The sequence below is a fragment of the Tilletiaria anomala genome (assembly GCF_000711695.1).
Source record: "Tilletiaria anomala UBC 951 chromosome Unknown K437scaffold_2, whole genome shotgun sequence".
NCBI classification, from domain to species: domain Eukaryota; kingdom Fungi; phylum Basidiomycota; class Exobasidiomycetes; order Georgefischeriales; family Tilletiariaceae; genus Tilletiaria; species Tilletiaria anomala.
The window spans coordinates 22,108-35,097 of NW_013547020.1; the positions used below are offsets into that span (position 1 = coordinate 22,108).

The following is a 12,990-nucleotide window of genomic DNA, read 5'->3' on the forward strand; positions in this document are numbered from 1 at the left end:
TCGAACCTGGGGCAGCACATTCTCTTACTTTTGATAATCATAAACATCCCCTCGTATGAGGTTCGCAGAGCCTTAAACATGGGACAGACTCAGACTCTGATGAGATGTGTGTGATGAATGCTACCTGCCCGATCGAGCCCAATCCGACAACGAACGATCCAAGCACGCTTTTAATTGTAGACCAGCGTGTATGCATTGCACGCAACAGGTGCTCCCGAGTTATTCCTACACTCGACCCTCCTGCCCGCCCCCTCTCCCAGGGGACATTTTGTTGTCTGGTATCTCGTTGAACAGCATGGCCCTGGTATGATTCAAAACTGAATGAATGTGGGTGTGGCTCAGCGCAAGGGGAATGTGTGACTGCAGGTGAAGAAAAAGGAATGACTTGCTCCATGGATGTTATTTGCTCGCTGGCACGTCGCATCGCCTTTGGACAAAGCGAAATCGGAAGACGAACCGGAGCGGTGATTTTGTTGCGTGCGTAAGCCTCTTTCTCCAGTGCAAAGGAATGAGAAGACTGCCGTTAGATCACTCGATGATACCTGTGAAGAATGGTGATACGTAACGTTGATGTGAGCGATCGCGGATATGTGTACGCGTGTTGATGAGTGAATGAGTGGGAGAGACGCTTTGGTAACGATAGTGCCCTTGTTGATGGCGATGATGAATGCTTCCATAATTCAGTGGTAACGACCTCCCGAAGGTCCGTGTCGGCCTCCACGCGCCGATCCTCGCCGGAGCCATCAAGTACGCCATCCCAAGCCCACTTTGTCGCTCGAGTACGTCAGGTAGGGCAAACACAAGATCGACACAGCATTTCTCCACGCCGAGCCATGGCTAAATGGATTCGACGGGCGATCGATGAGCAAGCGCCTCGAGATGCTCTTCCGCGAGCGCGGCTACAGACCTGGCTCTGCGCAGATGGCCCATGTCAACACGAAGAGCGCGGCAAGATGACCCGTGCCAGCAGCAAGTAGCCGGCACCAAGCTGCACTGCAGCATTAGGGGCCATGAACAGTATCCCGGCGAATACCCCCCCCCCTCAACACACACACACACACCCTCCTGGTGAGATATGAAGAAGATCCCTGGCGGTCGCGGCGTGGATGGTACCAGCTTGGACAAATGGTACAGCTGCAGCGTCGAGAACGTCGCGCAGTAGCCGAGGATCAACGCCTGGAAGATCTGTTGACCACAAAGGGGAAGAGTTTGCCCGAGCCAATGTCGCGCCCGAGTAAGGGGCTGTGGAACTGGAAGCCCTGCAGGCAACGTTGACAGATGCGACCGTGGGATGACCGTGGAGGCGGATGCAGCCAGCAGTCCCCGCACCACCTTGTTCGCAGCACCTGGTCACGGACGCGCACATCACAAGGAAGCATCTGCTTCTCAAACGGCTCTATGGCCGGGAATAGCACCCACAGCGTCCGCTTGTGCTTTCACCGTCGACACAGGTGGAAAGCTCGTTTCACCTTCTGCGGGGGGTTGGTCAGATCCCCGCCTACGCTATCGTACACCAATCAGGCAGGCGTCCTTTCACGCTCGATCGACACTGCATGTACACGCTTCTTTTGTAGCGGATGCAGCTGCCGCTGAGAGCAGCACTTGCTGAGGTCTCCCGCAGTTTGTTCCCATATGGCATCTCCCTCTGCCATGCCCGGATCTTCGCCATGTCCTGCGCCGGCGTGCCGTCTGGCAGCGGATCATCTTGTTTGGAATTGCGCATATCCGTCAGAAGCTTGTGACGTCGCGACTCCAAATCGACTTGAGATGATGGTGGCGCCGACTTGCCGCCTGTGCTGGCACGTTGCTGCGTTGACTGGGTGGATCGATATTCCGCGAAGGCGGCTCGGGTCGATGAAGAGCAAGATTCCGAGCGTAACACGCGCACCGAGGAACGGGTAGATGGACGCAAACGACATCGCTGGGTGCAAGATGCAGTAAAAGGCGTCTCAAAACATAGAAATAATGCAGGCCAAGCTGCGAAGCAAAGCAGTGTTGCAAAAAGACCTGCGTAGCGTATTGCGATAGGAGGTGGCACGTGTGATCGATCCGCGACTCTGGTCGCAGTAGCGTCTACTTGCATCATGGCTACTGCGCTCTTGAAGTTGTCGGCAGACAGAAAGACGTGCGGTATAGGCTTACCAGGCTGCAAGCGTGCTCTGGCAGGCGAAGCCAATATCTTTGGAGCTGCTCTGTGCCTCGCTGGCTTGCTTAGCTATCACTAAGATCATGATGAAACTCGGCTCTTATCGCGCGGTTGAGGTGCGGAAGCAAGGCATCGACCTTAGGGCATTGCTGCTCATAGCGAGCCAGACTTAGTATGCGCTCCTGGTATCAGGACGTTTGCACTTGCTCGACTGGGCACGATTGACCTGCGCTACCTGTCGCTTTTGCTTTGCCCTTTGTCCTTCCAGGCATCGCAGGCCCGAGTTTTGCCTCCTTACCGACCATGTCTGAAAAGATCGGAGGCGCCTCCAGCCGGAAATTCAAGTCCTTTGACATTGCTTGCTGGCCAGGAGGCGATGGTTCGACTTCGCTACCACTGTGTCCGCGTGACGACTCGAACGTCAGGCCCAGACCTGCGAAGATTTTCGTATCATCCATCGGGTTCCACCTCAATATTGGGAGGTGCTCGTGGGTGATTGATTTGCGCGCTAGCCTCGGCTTCAACGGCGTGCCTGGTGGCGAGATTTTGGAGTAGTTGTGTGGAGGGTTTTGCTCGAGCTCGCTGTCAGAGCAGGTGAATGTTTGGCCATGATTCAGATCGCTGCGTGCCGTGCCAGGGCGCACCGTCGCCCAGTTCCGTTGCGCCCTTGAAATGACAGCGTCTTCGGGAATGGTGTCGGGCTCGAGCTGTGACAGTGCCTCTTTCGAAGATGGGAGCATGAATTTCTGCAGCTCGGGCATTTCCAGTACATGCAAGACAGTCAGCCTGGCACGCATAAGCCTTTGCAAGTGCAAAGGGGCTCCGAGCTGAGCCGCCAGTTCTGCACTGTGCGCGATGGGCTGTATGCATAGGAGCATAGTGAGCAAATGCACAAGCAAGCGCATCACGGCTGTTTCCGCCACTGACATTTTCAAGCGATCGTGAATGATCGGCACTTGGCATCCTGTGCAACTGCCCCTCCCTTGGTGTGGTCTGCGTTGCGGTTTCGACGAGCATTCTTCCTGCATCAAGCCCACATAAGTCCTCTTCGCGTGGTCTCCAAGCCGCTCGCCAATCCTCGATTCGCGAAACTTCATCGTCTGTCAGAAACATGCCCGCTTCATCCAACGCGGTATGACTCGTGTTATCCGCAGGCGCTGTCTGGACCTCCTGTGTGCCACACTCGACCAATAAAAGTGCGTGTCCAAGGACATAGAAGAGGTGAGCCTTCAGCTACTCCTGAAGCGACCAGATGAGAACCGCACTCTGAGCAATGCAGCTGAGACGCGTTCGCACTCATAGTACCGCGATGAGTCCGTCCCGAACTGGAAAGGAGAGCTTTCTTCGTGCTCCGGCACTGATGATTGCATGGGATGGAGTAGAGTCAAAGGCGTTCGTGAGCCATTGGGGCTTTGCAAAGATCCTGTCGATCATGGCCGGCCTCTGTCAGACCCAGAGCCCGACCACGTTGGCGAACGCTGGTATTGCAGCGACGTCGTGGCGAAGGCACGTGTCCGTTGCCTCTAAACCTGTACTATCGACCATGCTTCGTTGTCACGGCTTTTGGCGCCGCAATATTTGCACGCAGTGCGGAGAGGTGGAGACTGAGATTGAAGACTGGATATTGGAGATGATATGTATCGGCAATTCAACAGCCTGGCTACGGTGGCCCTGCGGGCTACCTGCCGCCTGGCTCGATGCATCCTCTGCTTGACTGTAGAAACAAGAGAATACAGTAGATCTGATAGCGAGCCCTTGGGCCCCCTTCCAATTATTCCGTATTGATGTAGTGAATGCAAGTGTGCCAAGCCTACATGTTGAATATATGTAGGTCAGGAACGACAAATGCAGCGTAGGCTGGCGCAGGTCATGGCCGAATCACCAGGCAGCTCAATGAATAGAATCAGGGTAATACCGTGAAAAATGTGGGTTACAAGATTGAAGACCAAGAATATGTCGAGAAATATCAGATTTTGTGTGAAACTACAGGCGAAATATAAAAATTGAAAAGGAAACATGGAAATATGTAGAAATTTTGGAATACTGAAGATATCAAGCTATGAAACGATGAATATCGATTCCCATGACGTACTCGGCCAAATTGCTTTTTTGGACAGCTCAGTGGCAGCACCTGGATGCCTTGCCGAAACTTGGCAAGACGGACAAACTGGGAAGCGGCCAGCAGCGCCTGGGTTACGGCAGTCCAATGTGTCACAGCAAGCCCCAGCAGTGTCCCAATCACCAGGCACAAGGCTGGCAGGCTTCGCCGACCGCCCTGCTCCGCCTACGCCCGAAGACTCACAGGTTACAGCCTACACCAGCCACCACACTGCCGATTGGTATGTAGACATCCACATGGCTTTCGACTGTGCCATGACCGTGAGGATTTGGCAGCGTTTGGGACTTTAGACATCTCTCCAGACACCTCACTCTCTTGACATCTGTAGAAAAATCGTAACTCGTCTAAACGAGCAACTCATACTCTCTTGTGTTTCATTGCTCGTTCACTCATCCACCTCTCCCCTCGCATTCCTGTTACATATCTACACTGACGCAAAAGTCCAAATGTGCGCGAGTGCGCGAGGCGCGAGACTGCTGCAAGGCGTGGACTCACTGGTAACATTTTATCTTGTTCTACTGACGTCTGGGAATTGCCTATTTTTTGTGCCGTTGAAGTATAGGGATCCGAAAATGGCGACCCGGAAAAACAGGTCGCAATCCGCCTTACTTTCATTTCCATATTTTGTCCTCGGCAATCAATACCACCCAGCGCATTGTATTTTGAACATTAACCTGGAGGTGTGGCACCCACTTGGCTCATCATTCGATGCGGCATCACCGCTTGGCGCTTTTATCTTCTCAATAGTCGGAAAAGGTACATATGTATACAGTATGCCCCGTGCCTGCAAAAGTGACGTGCGCAGGAGTGTGGGTGTAGTGTTTGTGTATGACTGCGTACGTGTGCGTCGCACTAGTCCGCGTCGGAGGTGCTCCAGCGCCAGACCAGGGGGAGCTGCGCACCTGCGTATCGAGGCCCCAGGCATGTCGAGGAACAAACAAGCGCTCAGGCCACGCAGTGTGCCGAGAAAATGGGGCAAGGAGACCCAGGCATCAAGCATCAATCATTCATGGTAAAGATCGTCAAGAGATTCCCATTCGTACCTCGAATAATGCAGCAGCGGCGTGGGCGATTGCGGCGTATCAAAACTTTGCTTGATGCACAACCTTGGCTTCGGAAGGTATACAGAGCCCCCCCCACCCCACCCCAACTCAAGGGGAAGGACAGCGTCGCTACGGTAGCTGCGCCCAGTCGATGCCTCCTCCGGGTCCGTAGCGCTTCTCCAACCATTCGTTCGCCTTTTTGAAGTGCCCGTTGCCCAGGAAGCCTCTATGGGCCGACAGTGGAGAGGGATGCGGAGAGCGCAGAATGAGAATGTTGGGCGACTTGTCATTGATGCCGGCTTCGATTAGTGACCGAGCGGCTGGCTGCCCCCAGACGAGGAAGACGACGCCTTTGCAAGTGCTGGAAGAGCCGCCGCTGGATGCAGGACGGGATGATGTCTGGGAAGCCTGGTGGGCGACTGACTGGCCTGCAGCCTTGGAGAACATGGACACGAGCTTGATCTCGGCCGCAGCAGACACCGAAGAACCACCTTTTGCTGCCTCCTGGGCAACCAGTTTGAGCACGGAGCGTGTAAAGGGCTCCCATCCTTTGCCATGATGCGAGCCTGCTTGCCCAGCCGAGACCGTCTGCAATGACAAAGGTGGCACGCGCTTCAGCAAATAGAGAGAAGCAGTCATGCTGTTATCAATTTTCCGCACTCACGAGGCATGCATTGAGAAGCAAGACGCCTTGTTTTGCCCATCCTGTCAGGTCACCATGCTTGGGCGGTGCGAATGCGCCTGGATATTCGCTCGCGAGCTCCTTGTAGATGTTCTTCAGGCTCCCCGGCACGGCGACGCCTTTGGGGACCGAGAAGCTGTGCCCGCACGCCTGCCCTGGGCCGTGGTACGGATCCTGGCCGAGTACGACGACCTTGACCTTGTGCAAAGGGGCCTCTCGCGACCAGCTGTGGATGAGATGCTCTGGTGGATAGATTTTCTTCTGCGCCGCCTGCTCTGCCTTTAGAAAGGATTTGAGCTGCGAGGAGTGGGCAAGGATCAGCATGCGGTTCACGGTGCATCATCCGAGGGGGGAAGAGCCTTTGGCACCTTTTTGAAATAATCTTTCTTCATCTCATTTTCCAGTCTGGCGAACCATTCTGGGTCCATTGTGCGCCGTTCGACGCCAAGACCATCATCATCGTCGACTTCTTCGACGGCTGAAGACATGACCGCTGACCCAGCTAGCTTGAACCCGAGCTGCATCTGCTTTCCCTTGACTGGCGTCGACAGGAGATGTGTCTGTGATGACTTGGCACTACGTGGCGAGGGAGGGTGAGCTGTCACCTGCTTTGAGACAGCACGCTCCCCGACTGCAGGATGGGACCCGTGTGAGTCGTATTCCTCGGCTGCGGCAACGAGCGCCGCGTCATCGAATTCTCCATCGAATTCTCCGTCAAATTCTCCATCTATCTGCAGTCCACCTGCCTCATGTGCCGCACTGGCCGCCTGCTGGGAACTGCCGCTTTCCGTCTTGGGCCTCTTGCGCGCGGGTGAAGCGTCCAAGGACCCAGAGCAAGTTGTTGCCGCGGCAGCTTCTGTTGATGGGCTGGCTGGCGGCAATTGGGCGAGCGGCCGCCTTTCGGCGATATTCAAGTTTCTCATGTGTCGCAGGAGGGTGATTGGGCTGCAAAGCACTCGTTGGAGGAGCCTGCGAGGTATGTCGTGGCACTGGAAGAAGAACGGACGGACGGCTCTACGTGCTGGTCCCGCTGCCCGGCACGACAGGATGAGACAACAACACACCAGAGAAGACGGATTGCGAGTGGTATTCGGCGGTGGCTTGTCGTGGGTATTGGTCCCCCATGGAGAGAATCAGCGTTGGGGGTTGCGTTTGATTAAGTGTTGAGCTGAGTGCGTAAGAACGACGCGATCTCATTCTGGGTATCGCGACGCGTTCTCCCGGCCGAAAGTTACGTCGACAACGCGCGGCAATCCAAACGAAATGGAAGACAACAAAAAATACCTAATAAGCAGTCCCAAACATAAAGACGTATACTCGGCTTCACCCGAAACACAGTAGAACACAGAGCACGCAGAACAGAGTACAAGTCAAAGCCGCCGGTTGTCACAGTGCAGTCTGTAGCTATCAGGAAGCCCGGCTCCAGAGAGCAAGGAGAAGAAAGTGTCCAGAGAGAGCGACGATTCTATAATCTGCATATTGGGGTTGGGTGGTAGTGAGTGGGGGGGGGGTGTACAGAGTGCGCAATACAAGGGCAGGCCCTAGTGCGAGTGCGGCGCTGTGCATTTCTGCCAGCTTCAACGCGTGCGCACGGGACGCTCCCAGCCTGACGAGTGACGCCTCTGGGAATGCGTATATATTCACTGAGGTGTGGTTGTCACCGCAGTGAGAGTGCTGCAGTGCCTGTCAGTCCAAATAACACTCTCACACATTTCTCTCCTTACCATCTTCTGCTATTACTGACATACTCGTACATAGAACAGCAGTCACCTTCTCGGTTCCTACATAGTCAGCGGCCCAAGCCATGGCCTCGCCAGTGTAAAGAAGCGGTGGCCAGCAAAAAAGGCAGGCAGGCAGGCAGAGCAGGAAGGGCGTGCATGCGTGCGAGCACAGCATATTGGGAGATGACGTCCCAATGACATACAGAGGAGACCTCCCCCAATCACGACACGCCATTGTCACTGCTGCCGCCGACGCCGGAAACTCGCCACGGCCCGCCGCCACCAGTACTGTCAGCAGCAAGACGCGCACCACCCGCGCCGTTTCTTCCCAGCAGCAGCCTGCTCCACGCCCGTCCAGCCGGCCTGTCTCCTCAAGGGCGGCAACACAGGGCGTGGCGACGACAGCTGCAAGGTTCGTGCTCGGCTCACGGCCTCGCTACCACAGCGCCACCACCACCACTACAACCGCCGCTGCCGCCGCCTCCGTGGTTGCCAGGAACACCACCATATTGAAAGCATCAGAGAAGGAGAAAGCTCCTGTTGCTCCTGCTGCTGCAGTCAGTCGATCAAGCAGTACCGGTACAGGCACTACGCCTCCCGCTCGTAATCCAGCCGAGTCAACACCCTTTGCATCGCCTTCGAGGAGAGCGCTTTCCTTTACGCCACGGTCGAGCACCCAAGCTTCATCAGGTACCAGGGAATCCACCACAGTCCGCCCCAGAACTGCCCAGCAGCAGAAACAAAGTGTCTCGGCATCGCCATCACCACGCCTACGTCCCCGGTCCACAGGGCAAACCCAGACTCGGCAGAGGGTCTCTGCGACTCTGTCCCCCAGGAACGTCAGTGCTGTGAGCCAGGGCAGCCCCAGTATCGCTTCCGCTGTACGCCAGACGGCACGCTTGTTGCCAGGTCTGACCCAAACGTCGCCGCAAGCAGCCGTATCGTCAGCATCATCATCGACGAACACGAGTGCCTCCCAACAGCGTGCTCGTGAGAGAAGGCTCTCCCAACCGACAGCAAGCACCTCGCACGCCCTGTCTTGTACACCCATCGCTCCTGTAACTGCACGATCGAATGGTCCGGCGGAGTGTCCGGTCAAAACGACTGGCAGCGCAAGACTCGCCAGTGACCGATCACCAAAGAGCGGGCCAGTAGGTGCGAGACACTCGCTTCTTTCTTCAGTTCCACTGAAAGACATACCAGCAGCAGCGCCTGACGCTGTGGATAATACTTCTTCTTCTTCGGCATCGCCATCAACGACCTCAGTGGCAGCAGCAGCAGCACGAGAGGGGAGCGTGGAACGCCCCGGTGGCCTCAAGGCGAGGGGTGCGGCCATGTCGCAATATGTCAACTCACTACCATCCTCAGCGGCGGCGCGCAAGACGACCTACCTACGCAAACCCAGTGGGCAAGAGACCATGGGCTCACCGCTCTCGAGGACAGTCCAGCGGAAAGCTAGTGCGGAAGGAGCAGGTGAGTAAGAGGGGGGGAGGGGGGGTCGGTGATTGATTTCCTGTTACCACATCCATATGTCCTGATACATTCTTTGTACTCTCTTGGCTCGTTTCCCTTCACGTCTTGGCTCACGCCCTTAGACTCGCCTGACAGCTCAAGGTCGTTTCTGGATGTGCGCGATGCGGCGCCGAACGTGCGATCTACGCAAGGCGCTACTGCTAACAATTTTGACTCATCCTTGCTCGACGCCATATCCACCTCCATCATCGACTATGGCTTGTCCGAGGACCGAGCTGGAACAGCCGCCGGCAGCGCACAGCACGAGGCTCGACACAGTGCGACTCACATGTACCATCCTGTTGCCAGCAGATCAGCCGCCGCGGGCAGGCCCGCGCTGCATCTCTCCGACATTCGATCCGGCGCATCCTTGCTCGCGCATCAGCGCGACGCGTCGCCTGAACTGTCGTCCAAGTTCTCCGAATTCTCCTCGGCCGCGGGCACGCCCGAGGCCAACCCGGGCATGGCGGCCTTCATCGGCCCGAAGCCCTCGTTCGTGTCGTCCTCTTTGTCGAGGGAGCTCAGCTCGAGCTCTTCCTCGCTCGCAAGGCTCGCTAGCAACAACTCCGATTCGCTCTCGTCGTCCGATCTGGGCACCGGTACCAGGCCGTCGGCATCGGCGTACAGCCAGTCGACCCCGAGACGGCCGGAGGACCTCTCCGTCAGTGTAGTGAGCGCCCATTCGCCCCTGTCCGCATCCATGTCCGGAACAATGCTCGACACATTCACGCCAGCTGCTTCGCCGCGCTCGTTTGACCGCGCCGGCCAGATTGGCATCGGCGAACTGGCGACGCCGCGGCTCAACTTGCCGCCCGCTGACAAGCTGCCCTGGAACGCGGAGCGAAATTCGGCGGTGGCAGCAGCGGGAGGAGGAGGAGCATACGCCCCTACTGGACTCAGCGAATCCTTCAGCGCGCCCCTCCTCGCCGAGGACGCCCATCGTCCGTCCCAGCTGCCCATCTTCCGGCCGCAACAGGACCACACACCGGCGCTTGCGTCTGCCGGATTGGCAGAGAGCTCGTCGTCGATGGGAGCCGAGGCGTTCCGCCACGCTCGCTCGACGTCGCACTCGCTCGGCGGGCTCGGCTTGCGCAAAGCGCCTAACGCCAACAAAAGCCTTGGCGAGCTTGCCTCGGGCGGTCGCGGCCGCAACGACGAACTGCCCACGTTGCAGTCGGCCAACCCGTCGTTGCTTTCTAGCTTCAGCTCGCTCTCGTCCCTGCCGAGGGGTTTCGAGTCCAATCCGGCCGAGTTTCTCGCAGAATTTGAGAGTTTCACGTCGCGCAAACGCGAGCGCGACAGCCTCCTGTGGCAGCAACAGCTGCTGCAGCCGACGCCGATCGATAAGCCCGACTCGCCCGCGTTCAGCATCGATGCAGTGTCCGACGACGAGTCCGCTGACGCCGACCGCGGAGGATCCGCCTCTTTCGCTTCGACTGCACGAACCGCCAAGGTTGCCGCTGCTGCCGCCGCTGCTGCAGCGCGGAACTCGAATGCGTCAACCATCGGAGACTCAGCCTGGTCGGCAGACGAGATGGGACCGTTTGGGTCCGAGCAGATCGCAACCGCACCACGGCGCGCGTCCCCTGCCTCTGCGGCGCGCAAGGAGTCTGCCAGGCGCGTTCTGGCCGACCTGAGCGGAGGCGGCGTCAGCGAGTCGGATCGTGGTAGCTTTGATCTCAATGCAGCCATCACCGATCTGCTGCACGAACATGACCGCATACACTCAGTCCGACGCACTACGGGACACGTGGACGATGAGGAGGACAGCTCGGATGCCGGCTCAACGATGCGCTTACCCATTGCAAATATGTGGACGCAAGCCGCATTCGCTGCGTCGAAAAACGAAGCGGTGAAGGTTGCGTCGGACACGCGCAAGCGCGAATCCACGTCGACTGTCACTAGCGTACACTCCAGTCGTAGGGCAAGCGCCAAGGCGAAGGCTGCAGCGCCTCCGACACCGTCCAATCGCAAGGCGTCGCTCGAATCGAAACGCAGCTCGGCGGCTTCACTCCATGCCGCTGGCTCTAGCTCCTCTCAGCGTGCGTCGCGAGGGCCGGCGGCCACATCAGAAGCAGGCGAACGGACCAGCATGCCACCAACCACACCGGGCTATCGGCGAAGAACTTCTACTTCCAGCATCGCTCAGTCCCTTCTTAGGGGCTCGATGCCTCCCGAGGCCGCAGACGAGTACCAGACTCTACTCTCGGGCACGGGCAGGAAGTCCCGCGGCTCTGGCGAGATCACGGAAGGTTCTGCGTCAGATGCGCTTCGCAAATTGGATGGCATCCGTCCGACGACGCCACGGTCGATCAAGGACGGGAGCTCTCGCAGTCCTCGCAACAGCCGGCAGTACGGCTCTGGGGCTAGTGCCGGGCGACGGACACCGAGCAGCGCGAGTCGAACGGCATCCCCCGCGAGCAAGTCTCGCGATAATAGCTCCCGGCCGGAAAGCGTGCGCCTTGCGTTGAGAGCGCCACGCACTGCGGACCCGCTCAAGCAAAACAGTCCGCAGTCGCGCAAAGTCCCGATTCCTGGCGAGTTGGCTCGCGCGACCAACGCTGCTCGTTCTACTTCGGCCGTCCGAACAATTTCTTCTATCATCCCGAAGCGCGCCTCGACAAGCAGCCTGGCCGCTCGAGATGACAGCGCTCATGCGTCTGCTTTGGACGTGAAGAGCACGCGTAACGCAGCTGGCGATGACCTGCTGGTACTCCGGACCAATGGCCACGCCAGTGGACCAGCTTTCGAAAGCGGTATGGGCGTTAAGAAGAACGTCCCGCCCGTCCCGCCTTTGCCGCGGGTGATCGACTCTGCAAAGGGCTCGCCGCTCCTGTCTCCGACGTTCAAAAGTTTCTTGAATAGCCCCGCGTCATCTGCTTCGCAAGTATTTGCCAGTCGAAGCTCTTCAAATGAGGAGATGGAGCACATGGCCAACGACGTCGAGCCACGCGCAGCCGCTGCTGCATTGACTCCAGCGAAAGGTGCAATCCATGCGCCGTCCAGCAAAAATTTATCGTCTCGAAGAGGGTCATTCTCGCTCACTCAGAAGATGAGCTTCTCTTCCATCTCGAACGCATTCGCTCGAAGTCCATCCTCGCGGGACAAGTCGCAGCCGATTACGTCGACGATGAAAGCTTCACTTGAAGAGAAGGTTGCTGGCGCGGCGAGAAGACTCGGCGAGCTTCCCGTTGAGTCGATCCCCCTCGACCTCGATTCGCTTGACGGCCCTTCTCTGACAGCGCCATTGTCCATGTCCCAGGAGTTTGGGAATGGCGTCCAACTATTACCGACGTCGCCGCGGAACAGACGGACGCCGTCCATGTTCCTGAGTCGCTCTTCGTCAAAGCTTCCAGATACCTCAGTGGCCGCGATCTCCTCGCAGGAGAAGTTTGACAGCGAAATGTCCAGCATCATTTCCGGTGGCGTGTCGCAGACAAAGTCGATCCTTGGTATTGGGGGTCTGCTGCGCACTGCGTCGCGGCGTGCCTCTCATGTTGGAGATGCATCAGATACGTCAGGAGAGGGCAAAGGCTTTCTGGGAAGAGTTGGCTTGGGAAAGAGCACTGCTGCTCCTCAGACTCCTGGTTCTCGAAAGCGTACAACGGTGAGCTTGATTTTCAAACTCGCTTTGATGTCTTCATGCTTACATGCAGGTTGCTTTGCAGACACTGCCGTCTTCCTCTGGCCCTCCGAAGATACAACCAACGGCGCTCCCTCCCATGCAAGTTACGCCTTTGCGTGTTTCCATCTCGACAAGCAGCCCG

At 57.5% G+C, this 12,990-nt stretch overlaps 4 protein-coding genes across 4 annotated transcripts; 2 read left to right on the forward strand and 2 right to left on the reverse strand.

Annotated features, from left to right (window-relative positions):
- Positions 1-528: 528 nt before the first annotated feature.
- On the reverse strand, positions 529-3,915 carry K437DRAFT_292281 (uncharacterized protein; the record flags this gene model as incomplete). The annotated part of the gene is made up of 9 exons (XM_013390718.1): positions 3,412-3,915; positions 3,074-3,316; positions 2,382-3,006; positions 1,889-1,921; positions 1,560-1,845; positions 1,470-1,503; positions 1,062-1,185; positions 908-988; positions 529-542 (listed from the first exon to the last, which is right to left on the reverse strand). The coding sequence occupies exons 1-9, from the start codon at positions 3,514-3,516 to the stop codon at positions 529-531; spliced, it is 1,545 nt and encodes a 514-aa protein (XP_013246172.1). The 5' UTR covers positions 3,517-3,915.
- A 1,086-nt stretch (positions 3,916-5,001) lies between these two features.
- Positions 5,002-5,407, forward strand: K437DRAFT_68736 (uncharacterized protein). Its single transcript, XM_013390719.1, has one exon. The coding sequence runs from the start codon at positions 5,094-5,096 to the stop codon at positions 5,361-5,363; it is 270 nt and encodes an 89-aa protein (XP_013246173.1). The 5' UTR covers positions 5,002-5,093; the 3' UTR covers positions 5,364-5,407.
- A 30-nt stretch (positions 5,408-5,437) lies between these two features.
- K437DRAFT_218886 (uracil-DNA glycosylase) lies at positions 5,438-6,418 on the reverse strand (the record flags this gene model as incomplete). Its single annotated transcript, XM_013390720.1, has 4 exons — positions 5,438-5,684; positions 5,787-5,896; positions 5,973-6,287; positions 6,359-6,418. The coding sequence occupies 4 exons, from the start codon at positions 6,416-6,418 to the stop codon at positions 5,438-5,440; spliced, it is 732 nt and encodes a 243-aa protein (XP_013246174.1).
- Positions 6,419-7,748: 1,330 nt separating this feature from the next.
- On the forward strand, positions 7,749-11,838 carry K437DRAFT_68752 (uncharacterized protein). Its single transcript, XM_013390721.1, has 3 exons — positions 7,749-9,184; positions 9,307-11,547; positions 11,645-11,838. Exons 1-3 carry the CDS (start codon positions 7,906-7,908, stop codon positions 11,692-11,694), a joined length of 3,570 nt encoding a protein of 1,189 aa, XP_013246175.1. The 5' UTR covers positions 7,749-7,905; the 3' UTR covers positions 11,695-11,838.
- The last annotated feature ends 1,152 nt before the right edge of the window (positions 11,839-12,990 follow it).